The sequence below is a fragment of the Mixophyes fleayi genome, chromosome 9 (assembly GCF_038048845.1).
Source record: "Mixophyes fleayi isolate aMixFle1 chromosome 9, aMixFle1.hap1, whole genome shotgun sequence".
In the NCBI taxonomy this organism is placed as follows: Eukaryota; Metazoa; Chordata; class Amphibia; order Anura; family Limnodynastidae; genus Mixophyes; species Mixophyes fleayi.
The window spans coordinates 128,719,197-128,746,570 of record NC_134410.1 but is presented as its reverse complement, the minus strand read 5'-3'; the positions used below and the strand labels follow the sequence as shown (position 1 = coordinate 128,746,570).

Here is a 27,374-nt window from a genome sequence, read left to right as displayed (position 1 = left end):
GGAATAATATACTGAAAAGTTGGCAAGCCTATAGGGCCCCTATGCTCGTGGGACCCCGGGCAACTGCTCAGTGTGCCCATGCGTTAAAACAGCTCTTGGATTGGTTACCAACCACTTGGTTTTGGAATAAATAAAAAACAAGGTTGCTGCAGAACTTTTTCTAGACTGATTGTAGCAATGGTTGTAAATGTCAGTTTTCAGCAACAATGACAACCAATGCTTTATAAAGGCAAAACTGATTGTAACATTTTATAATGAATTAGAATTTAAAAAAAAGGGGAAACAAACTGAACAGGACTAACAATTTGTGGTGCATCTTACACTGTACTTCCACATACCTGCAGATGGTAGTGCAGGAACAGACTCCCAGGGGATATGGTGCAGGCAGGATTAGGGATATGATGGGGGGTCACTCCTGTGTGTCAGATGGGAAGGGTTTTCCTATCTGCCCCCTTTCCCCTTCCTTTCCCCTTCTTCCTTCCTTTCCCCTTCTTCCTTCCTTTCCCCCTCCTCTCCCCTTCCTCTCCCCTTCCTCTCCCCTTCCTCTCCCCTTCCTCTCCCCATGTTCCGCAGTGAAGGAGATGAGTAGCTAAGTCTTTCCAGCTGTCACCTGACTACATCAGAGCCAATCAGGGCCAGAGCTGTCATGTGAGCCCACTCCAATCAGAAGCCTCAAAGCTCCTGCTGCATTGTGGGAGATGTAGTTTATTGTGTATCTGTCTAATAAGCAGCTGATAAAGGCAGGAAAAGTAACTGGAGGAGACACATAAAGTAACAGGACAACAGGTGTGATACACACATACATATATGTAGACATACACACACATACATATAAATGCATACACATATATGTACACACATACTCATACTGTATATGTACACACATAAATATGCATGTACAAATACATATAGGCGTATACACACATGCATACACATATACATACATAAACATATGGAAATACATATATGTACACACACGTATATAAGTACATACACATACTGTTTATGTAATCACATGCATATAAATACATACACATACATATATGTACACACATGCATGTACACATACATATATAGAGACAGATCCATCTTGTAAAGATTTGAACCTGGAAGCTGGTGTCTGAAATGTCTCTAATTTTCAATATTGACCATCTGTACAATACAGTTCCTGTATATAGAATGTAATTTTCACTATCAAGTCTTAACTTAATAAAAAAAAAAACATTTAATGAATGTAAGGACATTAAAGGTACATTATAGTGTTGTATACTGGGCATATAATTATATCGTCTGCTTAAAGTCACCTGCACAGGAGAAAAGGAAACGGAATAAAGGGCAAGTATGTATCATCATCATCAATTTATACAGAGCCACTAATTCCGCAGCGCTGTGCAGAGAATATTTGTCAGTCACATCAGTCCCTGCCCCAATATAGCTTACAGTCTAAATCCCTTAACATACACACACTGACAGACTAGGGTCAATTTGATAGCAGCCAATTAACCTACCAGTATGTTTTTGAAGTGTGGGAGGAAACTGGAGCACCCAGAGGAAACCCACACAAACACGGGGAGAACATGCAAACTCCTCACAGATAATCAAACTCATGACCCCAGGGCTGAGAGGCAGAAGTGCTAACCACTGAGCCACCATGCTGCCCAAAATCACTCTAAAGGTTCATACACTCCACCTTCAGTTCTCTAGGCCACTCACTAAAGCACTCAGCCATAGACTCAGTTAAAACAATGTTGGCCCGTACGGGGATCGAACCCGCAACCTTGGCGTTATGTATAATATCCTTTTCATTCATGTATGGAATATCCAGATTGTGTTGTTCTTTGGTGGACACCTTGGAAGGAACACAGGTCTTTGAATTACTAGTCTTCATTCTACGGATATAGCCGACAAAATGGCTGCCTCCAGTCTCTGTAAACCACTGATCCAATAATTGGTAGAATATCTCCATTGGTGAGAGGGGATAAAAACAAATGAGAATTTTGGACTTATACTTTTAATTTGACCCTTTTCTCTCCCCCATCTTTCCTATTTCTCGGAGTTGAGTTTGGAGATCTTTTTATTTGAGATATAAAGAGGTTTTACGTCGTCTCACAGTGAGGGCAACGTGTAAACTTAAACTGCAAATAGCTGTTCTGCACCATTAACTCACATGTGCTAATTGATTTTTCGCCTTGAATGTAACTGTGGGGAAGCACACCAGCGATTTGAAACACTAATGAAATTTCAGACACACGTTGTGTTGTTAGTATAGGAACAGCTTCCAGTCCCCCTCACACATGGAACCCTGGAGAAATGATCTCTCAAGGGATAAAGATCAAACTTGGGTCCCTGCGAGATGACATGGACAAAGCTGTGGAGAGAAGCAAAGTGATCCACTATGCATTATAAAGACATAAACTGAATATTTTTTCCCACCCAACAAATCATGATACATATTTATAATTCTTGCTCCCTCTCTCCTTGTTGTGCTGATCTGGGGCCTGATTTATTACGGCATGCCAGCTCTGAGTATAAGAGAAAATGCCGCTAGCTATGAGTTGTGGTTAAATTCAAGTCTGTCTGCGCAGTGGGAATGGAAGGCCCTTAAAAATCCGCCATCTCCACCCCTATATCTTGATCCTAAAAAGGAAATCTGTACCGCTCTGCAAAATGCAACTGACCCGGTGACACGTACTCCGCATAACTCCTCCCCTGCGCAAACGCCACCACCTTGGCTAATAAATACTCGCGCCTAAGGGGAAATCGAGGCACATGGTGGGTGCAAAGCAACCTTTGCACAGCGCTGCATGTGATTGGCGCTTTACTATTGACCTCTATTGGGCAGAGCTGCTTATCTGTAACACAGATAGACAGAAGAGGAGAGCCGTTGGCAAGGAAAACAAGATAATAAACAATACAGGAGATATGACAATATTCCTCTGAGCTTGCTCTATATTTCCCGCAGCTCCTGAGACCTCGGCCCCCCGTCCCCCTCCCCGGTGCACTGTCCAGCTGCCGGTCTGTCTCTAACACCATTCATTTTCTGCCGGCCGAGCAGTACGAGGCCGAGGTAATCATCATTAATATTAGTTATAGCTATTGATTTCAGCTTTGCAGGATGGATTCCTGGTGCTAAGTGTCGCTATCAGTCTTTCCGCTGTCAGGGAGACACTCCGCACTTCCCAATCAGCCTCATCCCACGTCGCTTCAGGACCAGCGCTGTCCACTGGAAAGACCGTAGGCCAGTATATGTACACATCTACTGAACACAACAACATCCTGCGTCCTTTTAGTAGTTACACAGCCACAAACCCTAAAATACAAAACATTTTATATCAACGTTCAAAGAAGTAAAAGATTAAGGAAAGATATTTCAGATACATTTTGCACGATGGGGAAAGCACATTTTTCTAGGTACAATCAGGGCTACGGCGTGCCCCCTGGGTACACTAGTTGGCACCCCGCCCACATCCCATGGGTTGCACTCCACCCTCCTGTTGCGTACTGTCCCTCCTCACCACATCTTTGCGGTGGCAAAGCAGCATGTTCTCCTTTAGGGTGTGCGGCGCCTGGCTGCGACATCATAGCTCGGAGGAGTAGCAAATAACAAGCTGCCGTCTGCTGCCCCTCCATGCCGGCACAGTGAGGGGGCACGCAGTGACAATAAAGACATTAAACGAGTGACATTAAAGGTCCCTCATTCAGAGGCTGAGGCGCCCCCTAAATTCTGATGCCTCAGGCCACCGCCTCGGTTCGCCTACTGGTATCGCAGACCCAGCAGGGAGTCATTTAGTAAGACCAGTGGTAAACCATTCACTTCCCAGCTGTTGGAACAACAACTCCCAGCATGTCCTGGAAGCCTGGTGCAATATATTGACAGCAGAAAGCTAGCAATGCATGCTGGGACTTGTAGTTTCAATAGCAGCTGGAGTTTGTCGGTATAGACTATCACCCAGTTAGCTAAGAAGCCCACATGCATATTATTAGATATTTTCATTTCTGTTAGGATATAGAACACTGTCCCATGTAAATGACACAGGATCTGTATTGTGTTGGTTCATGTCAACGTAATTCATTTTACAGCCCATAAGCCAGGGGAGGGTGGGGGGACATTTATGAAAACTGGTGCACAGCAAGCAGCCAATAAGATTCTGTCCTTATTCCAGAGCATTTTGGAAACTTAAAGCAAACATCTGATTGATTGTCCTAGGAGGCGCCAGATTTTTCTGTGGCACCAGTTTGAATAAAATGGCCTTTGCTGCTAATGCTGTTGGCAGTTCTTTAAATATGGATCACTACAAGACTTATAGTAAGTCATTTCTAAGTTTATAGACACAGATTCATGACTGAGAATATCTACGTGCCGTCCCAAACAATCAACATTTAAGATGTTGTTCTTTATTGTTTTGTACATGCGCTCCTGTGACTTGTACCAAATATATTGCTTGTTTCCTGTTTCTGACCTGTGCTTAGCAGCAATTCTTAATATCACATATGACAGATATATTTATTTTAGTTGCCCTTGGATATGACACAGAGCTGCTTTCTGGATAACAGTCTAACAGCGCAAGCCGGAACACGCTCTTGCATGCAGCAATGGTGGCTCCGGAGTCCCCAGATCACTCACTTTTAAACACTCATGTCCCAGCGCCGCTCACCCCATGCCCCTGCAGCATGACGCTTAGCTCGCATGTCGCAAGAAACCTGACATTCTTTTGCCTCCGGATGCGTTACATTTATTGTTGACTATTTTGTTTTTACCGAATTTACTGCTTCAAAGTGACATTCCCAAATACAAGTTTTATTAATTTAATGTATGACCGAATATCCTTTCTTTATTTTCGATTCCAGATTCATTAACATGGAAAACAAGGGAAAGCGTTGCACGGTTCTTTTTATTTCTTTCTCAAGGAAGAACAAACTGTGCACAAGAGGGGAGAGCTGTCATGTTACCACGAGCCCGGCGACTTGTAAACCATCACAGCGTCAGACTGTGGAGCAGTCGTTCATTTGAAAATAAAATGTGTCTGTTTTGTTTTTCCAGCCGGGAGAAAGGTCTTATTCCCAGCATGCCTTCCTGCCAGGCATTGTCGCCACAGCGGGGGCGATCAACAGGCCTGTAATATAGTGTACTAGCCTGGACGCACATTACTGCTCCGTCTGACCTCATTACACCCACCCACTCCCAGGAGGTGATCGATAGAGGCTCCCCGCAGCGGGCGGAGGGTGGCTTGCTCTGCAGGAAGCAGCAGTGGGCAGAAGCCCTGGCATGGAGTTATTACCAGACAGTACCCAGGGCCGGCTGGCACCCCTCAGTTCCCCCATTAGTAAGTATAATAACAGGAGGAGGAACAACAACACAGCTTGGCAGCCGCTCCATCCGACATTTTTCTGCAGCTCAGTTATGTTATGCTTTTCCCTGAAGAAAAATAAAATAAAAATAGTTTGGAGGATTTTTGTTGTATTTTCTCATCCGCCGGGCACTGGCTGTGCCGAGGGCTGGAGCAGAAGCCACACACAGCAGCTTGCTCTGGAAAGGAAATAAAACATCTTTGTGAGAGGGTTAGAGACCTGAGGGGACTTTGTTCAGGAAATGGCAAAAATGCAGGAAACAAGATGCAGAATGATACCTAAAGAGGGGGGTGGAGGGGTCTTCAAACCCGTAAGAACAACAAGTAAAAATAATTGTAGCAGATTGTTTACTATGCAAAACATTTTCCTATTTAATAGAGCATCAAATCAACTATTTATGTTACTTTAGTTTCCTACAACTTAAATAGAAAAATTGTCACTATTATCACTATTATTTATTGATATATAGAATATTCCGCAGCACTTTGCAACTGGGAAGAAGCACAGTAACAATACAACAAGACTGGGTATTAACAGACATACGAAGCAGTAAGAGTGTGCTGCTCGCAAGCTTATAGTCTATAGGGCCGCTATACCTACATAAGGGTCAGAGTGAACTGGCGGACAGGCTTATAAATTTGGGAAATTATTTTGCAATGTATTGTAAAATATGTCCATGCTGTCAGGGGTGTGCCTACTTATTCTGCTGGGGTAACTGAAATAGTGTCTCTTCCACTATTAGCCATTATTACAACTATGAACATTTTTCGTAAATATCAATCAGTTAGATGTTTAGGCTGCCTATACACAGACAATGAACTTGGGTTGAGTCGATCGTGGCGTGCTGTAATGAACTTGGGTTGAGTCGATCGTGGCGTGCTGTAATGATCTTGGGTTGAGTCGATTGTGGCGTGCTGTAATGAACTTGGATTGAGTTGATCATGGTGTGCTGTAATGATCTTGGGTTGAGTTGATCGTGGCGTGCTGTAATGATCTTGGGTTGAGTCGATCGTGGCGTGCTGTAATGATCTTGGGTTGAGTCGATCGTGGCGTGCTGTAATGATCTTGGGTTGAGTCGATTGTGGCGTGCTGTAATGAACTTGGGTTGAGTCGATTGTGGCGTGCTGTAATGATCTTGGGTTGAGTCGATCGTGGCGTGCTGTAATGAACTTGGATTGAGTCGATCGTGGCGTGCTGTAATGAACTTGGATTGAGTCGATCGTGGCGTGCTGTAATGAACTTGGGTTGAGTTGATCGTGGCGTGCTGTAATGATCTTGGGTTGAGTTGATCGTGGTGTGCTGTAATGATCTTGGGTTGAGTTGATCGTGGCGTGCTGTAATGATCTTGGGTTGAGTCGATTGTGGCGTGCTGTAATGAACTTGGGTTGAGTTGATCGTGGCGTGCTGTAATGAACTTGGGTTGAGTCGATTGTGGCGTGCTGTAATGATCTTGGGTTGAGTCGATTGTGGCGTGCTGTAATGATCTTGGGTTGAGTCGATTGTGGCGTGCTGTAATGATCTTGGGTTGAGTCGATTGTGGCGTGCTGTAATGAACTTGGGTTGAGTTGATCATGGTGTGCTGTAATGAACTTGAGTTGAGTTGATCGTGGCGTGCTGTAATGATCTTGGGTTGAGTTGATTGTGGTGTGCTGTAATGATCTTGGGTTGAGTTGATCGTGGCGTGCTGTAATGAACTTGGATTGAGTTGATCGTGGCGTGCTGTAATAAACTTGGGTTGAGTTGATCGTGGCGTGCTGTAATGATCTTGGGTTGAGTCGATTGTGGCGTGCTGTAATTAACTTGGGTTGAGTCGATTGTGGCGTGCTGTAATTAACTTGGGTTGAGTCGATTGTGGCGTGCTGTAATTAACTTGGGTTGAGTCGATTGTGGCATGCTGTAATGAACTTGGGTTGAGTCGATTGTGGCATGCTGTAATGAACTTGGGTTGAGTTGATTGTGGCGTGCTGTAATGAACTTGGGTTGAGTTGATTGTGGCGTGCTGTAATGATCTTGGGGTTAGTGGATTGTGGCTGTCATGGAACATTACAGATATAGACACACTATGCCAGTAGCAGCTGGCATGCGCATTCTAATGGTCCTCTACAAGGAAGTGATGGCATTACCCAGGCACAGGCTGCTCAGGTACTAATTACACACAAGTTGGTACACAATAAATCAGAAGCAGGCAATAGAGTTCAGCCAACTAATGTGCATAATCCGTATTGGTCAGGCCTGAGAGAAACAGAACGGTCTATAAATGCTGACTACATCTTACATTGCTTAGGAGAGAGCGGCAGCAACAAATGAACTAACAGTCAGGTTCTGTGAAGGATAAGATGAGAGCAGACATAGTAGATTTTAGTGTGTTGATATGAACTTGGGGTGAGTGAATTGCTGCGTGGCTATGTTATAATGGGCGAAGAAGGATATCATGACCATAGTTATAAGTAAATAACTGTACTATACAGCGTGTAACACAGTCTTAGCTTACCCTCGCTGTCCATCATGGGAGGATGTGATCAAGAACGGATAAGAATTTTGTCTACCTAGGTTCTTAGTGACAGAAAAAAACTTAATCTCAGCAAGTTGTATCTGGAAGAGGGAACTGCTAGAGATAGTTAGGAAATGTTCCTGCAATAAGCTGGCAGATAACTGCGGTAATAGCAGCCTTAAGGGAGAGGCAGATATTACAAAGTATATTAGTCAAAGCTTTATGACAGACATAAGAGCTATTTAATAGTGAACGCAGCTATTCGCCACTCGTGTGGAAACACTTTAGCTCCGTTAAAAACTGGTGACGTCTGATCTCAGCCTAGATATTAACGCTTAGATGAGGCGACAGGTGCTTTATGAGGACTGATAAGGAGTAGTAGGCTGAAACCTGCCGTCATTTATGTCAGACAAACGCTAAGTTACAGGTTCACTGGGTCACAGAGTTTCTTTATTCATTAGACGCCTTACTCTTGTACTTTGCAAACAATATTTAAAAAGGAATTGTACTGCATTGTTTACAGTATTAAATGTAGCAATACAAATAATGACACCCCCCCAAAAACAAATATTGCAGGTAATAATTATTTATAGAATATTATTATCTGAGTAAAAGCCTATTTTATTACACAAGTCTGAATAGCCTGAAGAGGGATTATTAGACATGTATAACTCCCTATGTACGGGGGGAGCAGGGGAAGCGGACAGTCAGTCCTGGAAGACTGGACAGGAGAAGAGGACAGTCAGTCCTGGAAGACTGGACAGGAGAAGCAGACAGTCAGTCCTGGAAGATAGGACAGGAGAAGCGGATACTCAGTACTGGAAGACTGGACTGGAGAAGCGGACTGTCAGTCCTGGAAGATAGGAAAGGAGAAGCGGATACTCAGTACTGGAAGACTGGACAGGAGAAGTGGACAGTCAATAATGGAAGACTGGACAGGAGAAGCGGATACTCAGTCCTGAAAGACTGGACAGGAGAAACGGTCAGTCACTCCTGGAAGACGGGACAGGAGAAGCATTTAGTTATCACGGCCTCACCTGCCTCTACAGAAACCTTGGAGACGACAGTGTATAACTCTCAACTGTCCCGGTGTGAAAGTCCCAATTCGAGGATCTCCAAAGGGACGAGGATTACACAACAGTGGGTGGAGTTCAGGCCAAAAAGTGGACATTGTCCGGGAGCACGGTATGGGCAGATTGGGACATGGCTCCATTTGTCCTGTTCTTGTATAAATATTGGGTATAACAGTAGGATGGCGTCTAAAGGAGTACATGGTTTGTTTAAGTAGCACAATGTGACTTATAGTGCAATAACTGTTATACGTCTGAATGGAGTGCATGCTCCTTGCTGCTTCATCTTTGTGTTCTTATTTTCAGATACCACAATGCAGATTGATATCATAATTATGAATCAGGAACACGAGGTCGGTAAAGACTGATGACATTTTTTAATGTTCGGTGACTTTATGCAGAAATCCCAACCAGGAAACAGGCTGATTGTGTCCCTGAGCAGCCAATCTAACAATAATGCCACCGGCAGACAACTGTGGAACACCGGCCAAAGTGACAGCACACAGTAACCTTGTCCGATGAATGTAACGACAGCAACGCAATAAACAGCAAGCGATCTGTCTGCAGCTGAAGACTAAGCCGCGGCTCCATTCCTGTTTATCAGATGGAACTGGTATTTCCTCTATAAAATATACATTTGCTGGCAGGACTCATATCAATTAATCTTCTGAACAGTAACATAACAAAGAACTCTCCCTCATCTAGTAACACTCATTTAACAAATTTAAAGAGTTGCTAACTTACTGTTTTAACTAATTTGCTCAAATTCATAACAATATAATGCACATGTTGTTACTCATTTCCTGCTCTATAAGGCTGACACACAACGGCTTGGAAAAGCAACACCAGACATCAAAACAAAACATATTGTCCAAGCCTCCCTGAAGCATAATGTACTGTGTATTTAAAAAGCTATTAAAACCAGTATTTGATATTAATACATATGAAATAATGTGTAGCTGATTAATGTACATAAAATAACTGCAGTGTTCATACATAACTAAATATGTCCATCGTGCTCCCTGCCACTTCTCAGCAGCAAGATACCTTGGTAAGAGGGAGGAGCTTATGTACCTGAGCAGACAGAGTATGAGTGACAGATCTGCAGTCTTTCTTCACAGAAATGCACTTTGGTGGATCTGTGGATTCACAGACAGTAGCAGGGCCAGTGATGCCACCATCAATCTGTTTCTGAATTAACGTTTTGTCCTGTTTTTGGACTATCATCAACGAAGCGCATTTAGTAGACTTAAGAAGAGCAGTTGACTGTTATCAAGAGTGCAACAAGGAAAAGAAAGCAGTAGTTGTAACTGGCAGCTAAGGTCTACTGTAGATAGATGGGTGGGACCAGCAACGGACCATGCCTTGTTCCCTCCACCACATCACAAACAAAACGTCATAGGGTTTGCTTGTTGCGCTCCAGCCTCAGCCTGGAAACCACAGGGCTGAATCTAAACTGGAACTGATGTAAACCAATTAACATGTGAGCTCAACCACAAGCTCTGTAAACCATCCCAAGACAAGACATTGATACATTGTTTCAATAGTCTTATTTGAAGTACTCTGCCTGCATTGATAATACAAATTGCTGGAATAGAGGAAGTGGATGAGGTAGAGCAGAATTTTTCCTTCCCAATCGGGGGGATATTATAAGGTCACAACAGGACCACTGCATTTGATAGTTTGGCTGTGTGTTAGGGACACACGTGTAACTGATTTGTGAGTCCCAGTCAATTTCAAATCATTTGTTCCGGATAGTTAGTGTTCCCATTCACTGAATTTATCCCCTCAGCAGCATTCTCAAGCCGCCACTTGATGTAATGAGGAACTTTCCGCCTGTGTTCAAATTCCCCCCCCCCAATGGCAATGAAGGGATTAAGCGCTATTAATTGGACAGGAGAAGCGGACAGTCAGTCCTGGAAGACTGGACAGTAGAAGCGGACAGTCAGTCCTGGAAGACTGGACAGGAGATGCGGACAGTCAGTCCTGGAAGACTGGACAGGAGAAGCGGTCAGTCAGTTCTGAAAGTCTGGACAGAAGAAGCGGATACTCAGTCCTGGAAGACTGGACAGGAGAAGCGGATACTCAGTCCTGGAAGACTGGACAGGAGAAGCGGACAGTCAGTCCTGGAAGACTGGACAGGAGAAGCAGACAGTCAGTCCTGAAAGTCTGGACAGGAGAAGCGCACAGTCAGTCCTGAAAGTCTGGACAGGAGAAGCGCACAGTCAGTCCTGGAAGACAGGACAGGAGAAGCGGACAGTAAGTCCTGGAAGACTGGACAGGAGAAGCGGACAGTCAGTCCTGGAAGACTGGACAGGAGAAGCGGATACTCAGTCCTAGAAGACTGGACAGGAGCAGTCAGTCAGACCTGAAAGACTGGACAGGAGAAGCGGACAGTCAGTCCTGGAAGACTGGACAGGAGAAGCAGACAGTCAGTCCTGGAAGACTGGACAGGAGAAGCCGACAGTCAGTCCTGAAAGTCTGGACAGGAGAAGCGGACAGTCAGTCCTGAAAGTCTGGACAGGAGAAGCGGACAGTCAGTCCTGGAAGACTGGACAGGAGAAGCGGACAGTCAGTCCTGGAAGACTGGACAGGAGAAGCGGACAGTCAGTCCTGGAAGACTGGACAGGAGATGCGGACAGTCAGTCCTGGAAGACTGGACAGGAGAAGCGGACAGTCAACCTGAAAGACTGGACAGGAGAAGCGGATACTCAGTCCTGGAAGACTGGACAGAAGAAGCGGATACTCAGTCCTGGAAGACTGGACAGGAGAAGCGGATACTCAGTCCTGGAAGACTGGACAGGAGAAGTGGACAGTCAGTCCTGGAGGACTGGACTGGTGAAGCAGTCAGTCAGTCCTGGAAGACTGGACAGGAGAAGCGGTCAGTCCTGGAAGACTGGTGTCAGGCACTGTCCCCGTGTCTCCTCTCTCGCAGGGGACGGACGCCGCTCTCCTCTCCCCTTTGATTGGCAACGGGACGCTCCCTTTGGCTGGACCTTGGGCGCATGCGTGCCCATTGCCTCGGCGTGCTCCCCGGCTTCGGCGGTCAGGTGCCAGAGTAACTAGGTCTCCTCTGCTCCAGCACCTCAGCAGCTTTTTCTGTATCCTGACTGACTCCCTGTGTACCGACCCGACTTGTCCTGGACCCCGCTTTGGATTATCCACTGGTCTGTTCTGTGTTCTCTGGTTTAGACCCCTGGACTGCTGACTACGCTTCGTCTACTGCCTGGTACCTCATTTGTCCGGACCGTTTTGACGTCTGTCTGTACGACCACGATAGTTCACCACCCACCTCGCTGGTAGCTTCCTGGGAGGGCCGCGACTTGCATGTTGCTTGCGGCGAAACCTAAACTCCCTTGCGGGGGTCCTTGGTGAAGACCAGTGGCGTGTTAAGACTTCTCACCTCCCTGGGTAGCAGCGCCAATACCAGCAGGTATCTTCATTCCGAAATACTCTGTGACAACTGGACAGGAGAAGCGGATACTCAGTCCTGCAAGACTGGACAGGAGAAGCGGTCAGTCAGTCCTGGAAGACTGGACAGGAGGAGTGGGCAATCAGTCCTGGAAGTCTGGACTGTGTATTTAAAAAGCAGTATTTGATATCAATATATAGGAAATAATGTGCAGCTGAATAATGTACATGAAATAACTGCAGTGTTCATGCATATCTAAATATATCCATCGTGCTCCCTGCCACTTCTGAGCAGGACTTTGGTAGCAGGGAGGAGCTTATGTAACTGAGCAGACAGTGTATGAGTGACAGCTTCGCAATCTTTCTTCGCAAAAATGGGGTTTGATTCTTGTGCTCCAGCCTCAGCCTGGAAACCACAGGGCTGAATTTGAACTGGAACTGATGCAAACCAATTAGGATGTGAGCTCAACCACATGCTCTATAAACCATCATAAGACAAGACATTGATACATTGTTTCATTAGTCTTATCTGAAGTACTCTGCCTGCATTGATAAAACAAACTGCTGAAATAGAGGAAGTGGATGAGTTAGAGCAGAATCGTTCCTTATCAATCGGGGGGATTTTATAAGGTCACGACAGAACCACTGCATTTAATAGTTTGGCTGTGTGTTAGGGATACACGTGTAACTACTTTGTGTGTCCCAGTCAATTTCAAATCATTTGTTCTGGATAGTTAAGTGTTACCATTCACTGAATTTATTCCCTAAGCATTCCCCAGACACCGCTTGATGTAATGAGGAACGTTCCGTCTGTGTTCAACCCCCCCCCCAACCCCCCCTTAATGGCAGTGAAGGAGTTAAGCGCTATTAAAGAGAGTTAAAAAATACTGATGTCCCTGAAAATGAATGGAGAGAAGACATAATGTTCCTGTTCGATATTGTAAACAAGTCTGTGTGTTTTGAAAGCTGCTGTCAATATAAATTACCGGGAAACAACATGCTGGAATGGTGAAGTCTTGCTGCAGCCGGTACTTAGATGACGGTCTATTTCTGACTCTGAATGCTTCACTGTGCTTTTTATTCCCCAGTCCCATCTCTCTCTCTCTCTCTCTCTCTCAAGCATCTAGAGGATCGGGCACAAAACACGTCGTCCTGGCTGTGTCATTGCCATCCCATGTTATGCCAGGCTATTTCGGGCTTGTTTTCCTACTGGGAAAATGACATTTGGTAGCTGTGCTTCTGTTAACTCACTACCTCCCGGTCTGCAGCAGAGGGCAGAAAGAAATAGTGCAAGTATTTGCCCCTTTCTCAAAGAACAATACTGGTCTGCCTACCTGTGTTATGTCTCATCATCATCATCATCATCACCATTTATTTATATAGCGCCACTGATTCCACAGCGCTGTACAGAGAACTCACTCACATCAATCCCTGCCCCATTGAAGCTTACAGTCTAAATTCCCTAATATACACAGACAGACAGACAGACAGACTAGGGTCAATTTTGATAGCAGCCAATTAACCTACTAGTATGTTTTTGGAGTGTGGGAGGAAACCGGAGCACCCAGGGGAAACCCACGCTAACACGGGGAGAACATACAAACTCCACACAGATAAGGCCATGGTTGGGAATTGAACTCATGACCCCAGCTCTGTGAGGCAGAAGTGATAACCACTTGGTCGCCGTGCTGCTATGTCCAATCCCCTATTAACAGCATTGTTGCCAGTCAGGTGGCAAAGCATAAAGAGAGTTCTTTTAAGTGATAGTATCAAGGGATAGTAGAAGGGGGCCACACAAGAAGGAAGGGGCCACAAAAGTGTGATAAATCCACAATATAGTCACTGGTACTTGCGGTACAATAATACAAGATTGCATGGGGCAAGCATATGGCTATTATAAAGGACTTTATTTAAGAAAAGCCCCCCCCCCCATCCCAGTTGATTTTACCAGAGAGTGGGCTCCTTCCTATCTATTAAAGGGTCAAAATGGAAAAGAGATATTCGGGGTCCGCTAAAAGTTTTCCCATGGGGATGGCAGAAGAAATTCAATTAAATTATATAATAAAGCATTTTATCAATGGGCATCTAAAAAATATAACATATTATATAATTATATTTTATTATATAATATAATAATATATATATAATATAATAAATTATTGTGATAGGAGGATTTCTATCACGGCCCTATCACCTGTTGTTAATAAATAGGCCTGTTAGATAAGTATTGGGAAGAGATAAAAGGACCCCTGCCCACTCAAGAAAAATCCACACATAGAAAAAAGGGCAGTCAAGATGGACTTAAGGGGGGAAGTTAAAAGAAAATAAGATTTTACAAATTATTCGGCTTATCTTCCTCAAAGCATACCAACCATCCACATAACCCCGCCACCCGCTCTCAACTCGCTCTCCCCCTTACCTTTCTGGCTCCCCCTGTGCCTGTTCTGTTCTCCCTCCCTTAGGATGTAAGCTCACTTGAGCAGGGCCCTCTTCCCTCATGTCTCCCTACCTGTTCTTCTGCTCTGTTTTTTTGCATAAACCTGCCTGGAGTTTCTGAAGTATTGGTATTTTTGTTTATTGTTTTGTACTGCTTCACCCTGTATAGTCTACTGTTTGTACTGTGTACGGCGCCGCGGAAACCTTGTGGCGCCTAACAAATAAAGGATAATAATAATAATAATAATAATAATAATATTTCTTATGGCCGCTCAGTGTTACCCAAACCCCCTTTGAATATAAAACGCTCATCCACTCAATCGTTGAATAGAAGGAGATTGGAGGATAGAGGTTGTACCTTAATCAATTAACACATCAGGGCCAGAATACGGCATCACCGACCCCCCCATAAAAAAATTTAGGGGAGGGCCTGGTGGGGTACAAAACGTGATGTTTAGAAAAATAAAAGAATCTTATGTAGTATTCCATCTTTAAATATGAAGAGACTCCTTTAAATTTAACAGAACATCTATCTAGATGGTGCAATTTTGCCACTTGGCAAAACCATGTTGAGCTGTAGGGGGCAGGGTGGGAGTGGGCTGGCAAATTTAAAATGTATCAACAATTTTAGACTTGATGGTGGGGGGGGGTGACCGGCAGGTCCTAACTCAGCTCTAAATGGCAGTGTAAAAGCTGCACAGTATTTCTGTGCTACAAGTAGAATAAACCAGTATCTTCCCTGCATGCAGCAATAATTGCATTCGCATTACAGCACAGTTTGCCCAGGAGCAAATTTGCTTTGCTTAATTTTATTTGCCCCTAACTCTGAGGCTCTGATTGTCTATTGAGGAGAATGGCTATGCTGCCTTTGAGAGTGGAATTGAATTTCAAAATAAAATTATCTATAAAACTGGGTACACACCAATGCAATTATCGTGCAGATCGCACAATTCACGCCCATTTGGCCAGATTTTGCAAGAGTGTGTACGCTCCCACCATTGTGTTTTATCGCAGCAAAACACATCGTATCAGTTGAATTGGTTTCCTAAAGCTGGGCACACACCTATGTAATCTTACTGCAGATGCATTTCTGTAACCAGTTTACCAGCGACTGAAAGTAACAATGAGCAGCAGATTCCTTTGTACACACCTACACGATTTACCTTCACATCTGTGATCTTCATCTCTCATAACCATCTCCTAACTCTGTACACTGTACAGATATCTGCCTACACTGCTGGTCGTGAGTGCGTACACACTGCCATATTTCCCAGACATCGTTCCATCGCTGATCGTGATTTTTAGGAAGTTTATAAAACCAAACCAACAGATGTGATGTGTTTTGGTACGATAAAACATGATCGAGGGAGCGTACACACTCTCGCAATATCTGACCAAACGGTCGTGAATCATGTGATTTGCACAATAATTTCGTAGGCGTGTACCCAGTTTTAGATCTAAGACTTTCAAGTTCAATTTTGTTGGGGGAGTGAGGCAGTGTCAGATTAGGTCGAGTTCGGGACCCCAGTCATCTCAGGATGGCTGAGCTTACTTGCTTTCTAGCCCTGGCGGAGAAAACCATGAAATCTGTTCGCATTGCGCAGTATTAACCGTAAGGGGCGGTACAGCTTAACGAGTCTTACGCCAGTGAAAGTGAACACACAGGACACTTTTTTCGCCGGGACAGACAGTTTCGTCAATGCTGACCACGATTGATAACTAGCTGCAAAACTTCAGGGCGAAATAACATCTGAAAGCTTCATTCATTAGACAGTTATCATTCATCTTATGTTAAACCACCAAACCTTTGCTTTGAGTGATATCTCTATTCCATCCGCAGGCTGAGGGGGTTAAACGCAACCAGCAATTCCTAAACCATCGTCTTTATTATTATATTTTATTATTGCAGCGAGCAGTGGGAAATCATTGGGGATTACCGTGGATAGTGTCGTGTGCTGCGAGACGATACCGTGAGCATACTCTGCAGAGCGGACATGCTGTGCTGGGGTAATAACACCACAATCCACCTGCTCTCACCCTGTCTGCCGGGCTGGGGAATAAGTGCGTTGGGATAGAGAATGAAGAAGAATATCGCAGCAGGATTTATAGAGAGGGGGAATGATGGAGCTGAGCTGAGCACATTACCCAGCAGGCAGCTCCTATCTAACAGGCCATATGCGAGACAGAAGCTTTACTGCACAAGCATCTGCCGGCTCAGAACCACATTCCTGCCGGAGGGAGAGGGACGGAGCTGACTCAGTACACTGGGAAATAAGACGGGGACAATAATGATCTCTGCAGTTTGATGACCCCTAAAAAGATATTTAGGCTTTTAAATGCCACATTTAGGCTAATTTTTGGCTAATAACCTCATAATTTAAGAAATGCATGGCAGCACAGTGGTTAACATTGCTGCTTCATAGCACTGGGGTCATGGGTTCAACGCCGAACATGTGAGGAGTTTGTATGTTTGGGTGGGTTTCCTCCCACAGTTCAAACACATACCAGTAGGTTAATTAGCATCTGAAGTTATTAGTGTGTCTGAGAGGTAGGGAATATAGATTGTAAGCTCCACTGGGGCAGAGAGTGATGTGAATGATTTATCATCATCATTTATTTATTTATATAGCACCACTAATTCCGCAGCGCTGTACAGAGAACTCACATCAGTCCCTGCCCCATTGGAGCTTACAGTCTAAATTCCCTAACATACACACACACACACATAGACTAGGGTCAATTTAAAAACAGCCAATTAACCTACTAGTATGTTTTTGGAGTGTGGAGGAAACCGGAGCACCTGGAGGAAGCTGACGCAAACACGAGGAAAACATACAAACTCCAGACAGATAAGGCCATGATTGGGAATTGAACTCATGAACCCAGTGCTGTGAGGCAGAAGTGCTAACCACTGAGCCACCGTGCTGCTCACAATTCTCATCTAACTCCAAAAGAGAAGGAACAGTGAATCAAGAACAGTCTCTGCCTTTACTGTGGAGAATCTGGTCATCTTCTTCCTTCCTGTCCCAAGTGGCTGGGGAACGCTCTCTCCTAGGCGATATCAGGGGGGGGTTGTCCTAGGATCTGAGTCCTTTACTCCCTGTTCTCTGAAGAATCCAGAATTTCTCATGCCTGTAACCCTAATTTCTTCTGATGGCTCCCATGACTTGCTCGCCTTCACGGACTCCAGATCCGCTGGAATTTCGTTTCTTTCACCCTGGCAGCCAAGCTCCATCTACCTTTGTCTCCTCTGCTGCAACCCCTGGTCTTGACCACAGTAGATGGTAATCGAGTCACCAGTAGTGCTTTTTCTTGTGTCACCAATCCAGTTTGGTTGGATGCTGTGAGGGCCCCCCTGTGAACTTACCTCCTTCTGTTGTTCCACTCCCTGTAGCAATTATACGGTAAGTCCTACAGTGACAGCAGGCAGTTAACAGCATAACATTTGCTGTTAGCTGCCTACCATTTTCCTTGAACAAGTGACACTCAGAGACCCGATAAATGTCGGCGGGCCCCCCAGCTGCCCGAGGCCCCTGGGCTGTAGCCCCTTTAGCCCTATTGTTAATCCGGCTCTGGTTGTAGGTAGGAGCTTGTCGCTCTGAGCGGATCAAGTTCCTGATCCTACCACAATCAGTCAATCCTACCATATTGGGGCTACCTTGGCTGATGACCCATTATCCTTAGTTCGATTGGCTCTGTGCACAGGTCTTCTCCTGGGGGTCCTTTTGTAACAAGCATTGCCTCACTCAGGTATCTAGCACTGAGTTCCATCTACCCGGCCTCAACCTTGCCTCAGGTCCAGGGTTACCTGAGCATTACTCAGCCTTCCACAACGTTTTCAACAAGTCTGCCTTTGAAGAGTTACCTCATCATTGGGACAGCATCATTGATCTAATCCCAGGAAAGAACGAACCCAGGGGAAAATAATATGCTTTGTCTCTACCAGAAACCCAAGCCATGCCTGAATATATCAGTATTTCACCAACAGGTAAAGAAAGGGGGAGGATGTAAAGTCATGTGTAGAGACTAAGAAGGAGCGGTTGGTGATGTAAGAGGAAAACCAGGAGAGGACAGTGTTACAGAGGCCTATAGATTTGAGAGTTTGCAAAAGGAGTGCATGGTCAAGGGTATGGAAGGCAGCAGGGAGGTCAAGAAGGTTGAGAAGGGAGTAGTGTCTTTGGATTTAGCGAGGAGAAGGTCATTAGTGACCTTAGTGAGGGCAGTTTCAGTGGAGTGGAGGGGGCGAAAACCGGATTGGAGTGGGTCAAGGAGTGAGTGAAATGAGAGATAGGAGGTGGGACGGTTGTGGACAACTCGTTCAAGGAGTTTGGAGACAAAAGGAAGAAGCAAAATTGTGATTCGGTATTCTCTGTACAGGGCTGTGTTATATGTTGACATTATGTTGCACAGTAAGACTTGCCTCTAGTCTCCAAACCTTCAAGCGTTCTCTGAAAACCCAGCTCTTCAGACAAGCTTATGATATTCCTCAACCACCATCTTAATCTCCCCTATTACCACCCTCTACACAGCTAACACAAGACAACAACCCTCTGACCAACATTGGTACACACACACAGCCCACTCAGTACTTTTACCTTTGCGTTCTAGCTGGTCCAGTGTGCAATATGATGTATCACATGTCCTTGTGTTTCAAACTCCCATTGTCCTATAGACTGTAAGCTTGCGAGCAGGGTTCTCTTACCTCTCTGTCTGTATGTATTATTGTTTTATTACTTTTTGTTCCCAATTGTAAAGCGCTACGGAATTTGCTGGCGCTATATAGACGATGATGATGATGATATATAAAAAAATAGAAAGTAAGCATGATGGGCTTCATTCAAGTCCAAACGCAACTTGAACATAAGGTGAGTTTTAAAAATGAGCAAGTGGATCTCAAGATACGTTTCCATTGGAATCTACATGGAAGTCTATCCAATACTTGCCACATGTAGACGCACAGAACAGACTGCAGTTTACGCATATGTGTAAGTACAATACAAAGCCACATCAGAACGCAAAAAAAAATTATTTGATCATAATAAAAAATAACAACTGTTAAAAGTATAATCATTTATATTAGATTTCAAATACAAAAAAAGGTTTTCTATTAATTACATATGTAAAGATGACTTCAATCCATACAGCACATATAGGGCCTGATTCACGATGGCTACCAAAACAAACGTATTGTGCATTGTTTTTTTTTTCTAAACGCAAATAAATCGGGCATATCCACGTCCGTATGCAACAAGGAGCGGATGTGAAGATCTGTCTGGTGATGAATACGGGTCTAGATCCGCTCTGCTCTAACAGACAATACACTGCAGGATACGTCCAATACATGTGTGGGATATAAAGTCACAAATGAACGTGCAGAAAAAGGAAGAAAAAAATAATGTCACCTGTTATAATATAGTCAGTAATGACGAAATATTTTAAAAAAATATTGTTGGTTTTTTTTTTCATTTTTTCTCTCCATAAAATACATTTATTAGGATGTTTTTAATGTCTGCTGTACATAAAATGCATTCGCTGGTAATCGGCGTTTACACCTGACTTGTAATTGGTACAAGTGATACAACAAATAACTTGAATCACCTTAGAGATGCCCAAAGCTTGAATCAGGCGCCTCTGCATGTGCTCCAGCTTGGCACGCCCGCATTGTACATGGCCTACGTGCAAACGCCCATTCACCTCCTCCTTCTGCCCATGAGTCTGTGGGCTGTAGTAAGGGTCCATTGTTCTCGAAGATGATTGGACGTTGCTGCATTTCTGGCGTATGGTTCGTTTCTGGGCGAGCACAGATGAATTTTACATGAAGAACAGCTCGTACATGGCTTACGTTAGTCCGCCACTTCCCTCCCCCGTTTCACCTCTAAAGTCATAAACGGTCATCTGTGTTCAGATACAAAAGGCATGTAAGTCGCATACAGAATAGATGCAAATTATATTAATAATCTGCCCTCATAAACGCATAACAATGCAACAGAGCTGACAAAATTAGCCCGTGTGTTGAGAATTTAGACTGTAAGCTCCATTGGGGCAGGTACTAATGTGAATGACAATCATATTCTCTGTACAGTGCTTCGGAATTGGTGGTGCTAATTAAATAAATGATTATATTAATGATGAATAGAGGCATAATGCACCCACAAGTACCATATAACCCCCCCCAGTATTGTTCACAAAATTTGCCCCCAGAACCTAAGCCCCGGAGTGACTCCACACAACGATGGCCTGTACACAATGCAGCGCCCATTCATGTGACCAGTATATGCCCATTCTACTTACCAGTAGCACCATGTGCCCCTCTGCGCAGAGCTTTACACAATATGTCCATGGTCTGTCCCTGTTCTTCTGCTCTCATCTACTTCTCAAGCACTTTTTTAAATGTTTTCTGGATGTTAGACACAATCATTCTCACGCATACCCCACACCTCTTCCTTTCTGAAAGAAAATGACTGGAAACTAATTTTATGTCTCAAAACTGATTAAAAATGTCCAAAATTTGTGTAATGTCCCCTTTACAATGCTGTATAAACTATTAGAGCCACAATCAGCATCATACAACAAGAGTAGAATAGGAATAAGCGATGGCCCAAAGCCACAGATGGAAGGAGGATAAACAGACAGAACAATACCACAAACTTGTCACAATGAACCAGTCAGTGCAAATGTTTACTTTATCTAGGTAACATTCTATGGGAAAAGCTCAGAGACAACCATTACCTGGAGATTAGTATAAGCCAGGAGCTCACTACAGCTAGCAGGACAGACAGGGTGTGATCAGCCACGATGATGACGATCTCCTGATATAATCTGTGCTGCTGGGGGGACCCTGCGCCTTCCACTATATAACTCTCAATCTGTGGCTTCCTGCTGCCTCCATTCCCCTCCTCACATCATGTCACTGCCCCTGTCACATACAGCCCTGTCTTTACTAACACATCACTCATCTCCTGATATACTCTGTGCTGCTGGGGGAACCTGCTCATTCCACTATATAACTCTCAGTCTGTGGCTTCCTGCTGCCTCCATTCCCCTCCTCACATCATGTCACTGCCCCTGTCACATACAGCCCTGTCTTTACTAACACATTACTCATCTCCTGATATACTCTGTGCTGCTGGGGGAACCTGCTCATTCCACTATATAACTCTCAGTCTGTGGCTTCCTGCTGCCTCCATTCCCGTCCTCACATCATGTAACTGCCCCTGTCACATATAGCCCTGTCCTCACTAACACATCACTCATCTCCTGATATACTCTGTGCTGCTGGGGGACCCTACTCCTTCCACTATATAACCCTCAGACTGTGGCTTCCTGCTGCCTGGGGAACCTTTATAAAAACAGGGGCATGGAACCAATCAGCCACTTGTCTTCTTTTGTTGAACTGTACTAGTACAATGACAGCATCTAATTGGCTGATACTTGTTCTAGCCTCTTTTTCCTCTGTCCTAGTTTTCATAAATACCCCCCAAAGTGTATATCTGTGACTTGTCCTATAACTAGGACTATGGGCAGATCTTTCTTGGAGGCTGGTGTGATGGCTCCATACTATCTTTCAGGATTTGGTGCAGATCGCCCCACAATTTTGCAGCTATCTCTTTAAAACAGACTGAAGCCACAGAACTGACCTCATGAAAAAGCCGTATGTCAGCCATCCATCACCGAAATGGACAGTGACTCAGAGACACAGTTTTTAAGCAGCTAATTACAATGATGCAATGAGAGCTCTGCGGAATTACTCTGCAATGACCTCCGGTCTCTTCATTGACATCAGAAATCCAACCACCATACTGGATCTATTTGCCCTGTGGCATCGATGGCTAAAACTCACCGGGGTCCCTCTACATTTCCTCCCAACCAAACGCTACAGATCAATAACCAGGATTTTATATTATATTTTTCAAGAAAACATTAGAGGGTGGCGGCCAGGACTTGTGTATGGAACATCTGTCCAGAAAAATGATCCTAATAGCACAGGGGGGTAGAGGGAGAGGAGCTGGGGTCTGTGGGATAAATGATTAGTATCTCCAGTGAGCAGCTGGATAATTCAGCTTAATGTTAGTGAGTAACTAATAGGAGCTGACACATTGCCATGGGAGGTTGCTCCTACAGCGCAATTAACTAATTATTTTTTTAAGCCATTTTCTCTGGAAAGGCAGACTCGCTAGGACACTGTTTCTTTTCCATTTGTTTTGTGCAAATGAAATTTCGTTGGTGATGTTGTGAAATAGCTCTGATTGCACAGATTACTTTCCCCCGACGCCCCGTCCATCTTACAACATATGTTGATAATGTGGCTTTTGTGCAAGGAGGATTTGACATTAAGCTGGCAGACACTCGCTATATCCTGAGATTAGGAATCCGAGGTCGGTCATTTCATATGTAGAACATATGTGATACACATGATGGCACAGAATCAACGCGGAGCCGCCAATTACACAGAGCTGTCAGTTACTAAGCTTAGATTGGCGCAAGTGCGTTTAGATTTGCGCAGGGGTGCGTAGGTTTGTGAAGCACTTTTGGAGAAGCAGCCATTTTCTAAGACTGAGGGGGAGGAGCTGGGTGGAGATAGGCGGAGGGAAGGCGTTCCTACTGAAATACGGAGCATGCGTACCACGACGAATATGAAACAGTAACAAGATTTCAATTTGTGGAGCTAGATTATTGCAATGAGATAAAGTTGGGGGAGGGGGCATTTTCCGGGTAGTCCTTGCCGTGCACGGCCATTCCCCCCTGCCCAAAATCACCTGAATTCTAAACCAGCTCATAACTGGCGGAGATCAGGTCTCACGTTAAACTGTATGGTGCACTTCGGCAGAGGGGAGGATTTGAAGGCTCAATCGGAGTAATAAAGTATCAAACATCACACAAAGAATTTGCCTGTAATAGAGACAATCCCCATACACATTGCGCTGTTTAAAGTTAAAAAAGTGCCCCCCCCCCTAAACCATCCTCACTTGATCAGTGCAGGGCTGGTGCCTCTGTAGGGGGAGAGTATATGTGTGAGACGGGTGGGGAGGGTGGAGAGTGTGAGTGGGGTGGTGGAGGGAGAGCGAGTGTGTGTGTGTGTGTGTGTGGGGGGGGGGGGGAAGAGAGTGTGTGTGTGTGTGTGGGGAGTGTATGTGTGTGTGTATTTAGGAGAGTGTGTATGTGTGTGGGGGGGAGAGTGTGTGTGTGTATATGTGGGGAGGGAGAGTGTGTATGTATGTGTATATGTGGGGGGGGAGAGTGTGTGTGTGTGTGGGGGGAGAGTGTGTATGTGTGTGGGGGTGGGGGTGGGGGTGTGTGTGGGGAGAGTGTATGTGTGTGTGGGGGGGAGAGTGTGTATGTGTGTGGGGGGGAGAGTGTGTGTGTGTGGGGAGAGTGTATGTGTGTGTGTGGGAGAGTATGTGTGTGGGGGGAAGAGTGTGTGTGTGTGTGTGTGGGGAGAGTGTATGTGTGTGTGGGGGGGAGAGTGTGTATGTGTGTGGGGGAGAGTGTGTATGTGTGTGTGGGGGGGAGAGTGTGTGTGTGTGTGTATATGTGTGGGGTGGAATGTGTGTGTGTGGGGGGAGTGTGTGTGTGTGTGTGTGTGTGGAGAGTGTGTGTGTGTGTATGTGTGTGGGGGGGAGTGTGTGTGGGGGAGAGTGTGTGTGTATATATGTGTGTGGGGAGAGTGTGTGTGTGTGGGGGGGACTCTGTGTGTATGTATGTTTGTGGGGGGGAGTTTGTGTGGGGGTGTTGAGGGAGAGTGTATGTTGTGTGGGGGGGAGAGTGGGTGGAGGAAGGCTTGAAATATGCTGGGGCTCTTTCCAGCCTTCCTGTGCTGGGGGGGTGGGTCAGGGTAATAAACAACATTTCGTACCCCTGCGATGGCAACTTTGCAACCCCTGTGGTCCTATATGAGGGGTTCCTAACATAATCTGGGTGTAGAAGAAACATAGACAAGTATTATATTAATAAAATAACAAACAAGCGGCAACATCTTGGATTTTATGTATCACGTAGAATGGTTAATTTCCTACAACAATGAAAACATTACACACTAGTTTACCTCTCCCAGCGCTGGCTTATTATGGGGATAGAGGCAGGACCAGTAGATTATTTAGACAGCAGGGGGTCCGAGAAGGCTGCTGATCGAGGGGGATTCAAATACACTTTATGCAGCAACAAGAAATATGAACGTGAAGACAGAGTTTGCAATAAAATGGGAACGAGTAATGGGAATCTGTATACACATATGCGTTTTACTGAGACTTCCCGGAGAAAACATTCACATACATCTCATATAACATCTTAAGGGGGAAACTCCATCTCCTTAAAGGAGAGATAAACCCACAACAATGACTGTGAATTAATATAATGTGTCATTTCTCTTGTTACAATGTTTGTTTTCCTGAACACGGTTCAATCTTCTGGCTTTTGCATTATTAACATCACTGAAAGCAGGGTGCCAAACCTTTTTTGGTCAGAGGACCCCATTGGGAAGATAGGACTTATTGGTAGGGGCCACAATAAAGCTTAACTTGTTCATACGTGTAACATGCAGAGAAGTTAGTAGTGGAACAGAGGAAACTCTTTACAGTTACACCACAAGTCTCTACATTGTTAGATGTGTGTCCAGCGGGCGTTTTGCGCTACCGTCTTAAAGGGACACTGATACAAAAAATATTGTTTTACATTGTCTAATAATAGTTTTGTGATGGTACAAAAAGAAAATGTTAATGTTTTACTCTCAGTTTAGTTGCTTTGGAATCTCCTAGTTTGCAGCTCCACTAACACATCAGACAGACCCAGGGGCCTCGGACTGTGGGGGGCTCCAATCCCCTGCACCCACAGAATTTCTTCCACTGGTTAGTCCAGCTCCAGCACTCAGGGTTAAAGACACTATCAGTTAATTACAGTTAATACCGCTACCTATTGCTTTACAGGACAGTGGAAAAGGAGAAGCCATTGAGGGTGAGGGAGAAAAGTTACAGCGATAACCACTTCAGCACCAATAATAAAACCCTACAGCCAAACATATAGGCAAAATAATAGTTCCACTCAGACCCCGCCCTGAAACGCCCTATCGCGCCTTCTCTACGATCACCCACGCCCACTTAGTACTATATAAATGGTAGCCAGGGTCTCATTGGTTGCTATGGGCAGCACCTCCCCTTCTCTCTTTTAGAAGTTTTAGTTAATCTACCACTTATTGTGTTAATTAATGCACTACAGTACAATTTTGATGATGCGGTCCCTTTAAGACATCAGCCCATTAGCTTACATATGACTTTTGCAATCTCTCTCTTGTGTAGTTGGGAGTGCCCAGCATGCTGGGACCTGTAGTTCCACAACAACTGGGTTGCAAGAGGCCGCCCACATCCTTCTTTGACAATAGTCAACGCCAGAGCTCTGTAAACTACAGTTTGGCTTTGTTATCTTTGGAAGGCGTGAAAGGGTTAATTTCTTCCATCGTGTTCCCTAAATCCCAGCCAGGTCATCCTAAATCTGACTCGCTCTTCTCTGTCTCGGGGGGCTCTGGTTTAGCAGGAATACAATTCACAGTCAAACAGCATTTTGCAAAACCATGTAGGTCCAACACCTAACCCCATCCATCCATTGCAAAGATTCAAATCAGTCCAATCACACTTACAGCATTTCTACGCCCTGCGCTATTTCACTTCTATACCGTCTGAGAGGCAAATACGTCCTAGTAGGAGAAGCAAACTGTGCGTACTCCAAAACAGGAAAAAAATCCCTTCTAATGAATAGCACATGGTGCTTGAGGGGCCCCGAAGAGAAAGCAAAATACATCTATCTGACTGCTCCAATCAAAACAGCGAACCGTCTCCTGCTAGCGCAATCCAAAGGGATTGTAGGCAGGCCGTAATAGAGGTATTCAGCAATCACTCAGCGCTTAACCCCTGACGAGCACATAATGCCTGCAAACTGCTGTTATCACTGGCTATATATACTTACAACTACATTATTTTCAAACTGCCCGGTGGGCAGAGACATTAAGGGGGAACTTTACTCAACAGATGAATGAGGCTTAGATTTGTGGCTAGGCGAAATGGTTGCCCCCTGCAACCTTTAAGAAAATGACAATGATGCATTTAGGGTTTGATTGACAGGTGATATACTGCTATGCAGAGAATGTGGATTAGGCAGGGGACAAGGTCAGGACTGACCATGTGATGTCCTAATTGTCAGGAATGACAGATTGATATAGTTACAGCCACTGGTACCACCACATCCACTAGCCACGGTCTATTACTCGGAATCCTGGTAGCTTTGTCACTCTGGTCATACAGCAGAAAGTAGGGAGACTGTCCCTCATCAGATGAACTCACCTCTCACATCAATTTATTAGTCTTATTCCCTTGGTTCTTTCTTTCTTTGCTGATGAAAAATAAACATGTTTTAGATGTGCAGCCTCTAGTGCCCGTAGGCTCATGCCTACTCCTGATCCATCGGGAATACCCGGGGGAGCGGGGGGGGGGGGATCTGTCAAGTGCAGAGGGTCAAAAATGACAAGATTGGCAGCAGATCCTAGCAAAGTATGCAGGAACCGGGGGAACTACACCAAATTCAGGGACAGTAGGCCAGTTTGGTCCTCCGAGGTCTGCTGCAGGCTGGGGGAG

General features: G+C 44.8%; 1 protein-coding gene across 2 annotated transcripts in view; it reads right to left on the bottom strand.

Moving 5' to 3' along the window:
- Window positions 1–27,374, bottom strand: part of RXRA (retinoid X receptor alpha) — a 263,947-nt gene that overhangs the window by 190,318 nt on the left and 46,255 nt on the right. Inside the window, exon 1 of one of the 2 annotated variants that reach the window (XM_075185730.1) lies at window positions 21,049–21,153. The exons of the other annotated variant lie outside the window; for it this stretch is intronic. Coding sequence (XP_075041831.1) covers window positions 21,049–21,124 — 76 coding nt within the window. The 5' untranslated portion in view covers window positions 21,125–21,153. Of the gene's footprint in view, window positions 1–21,048; window positions 21,154–27,374 lie in introns of those variants that run through there. 2 annotated transcript variants of the gene reach the window in all.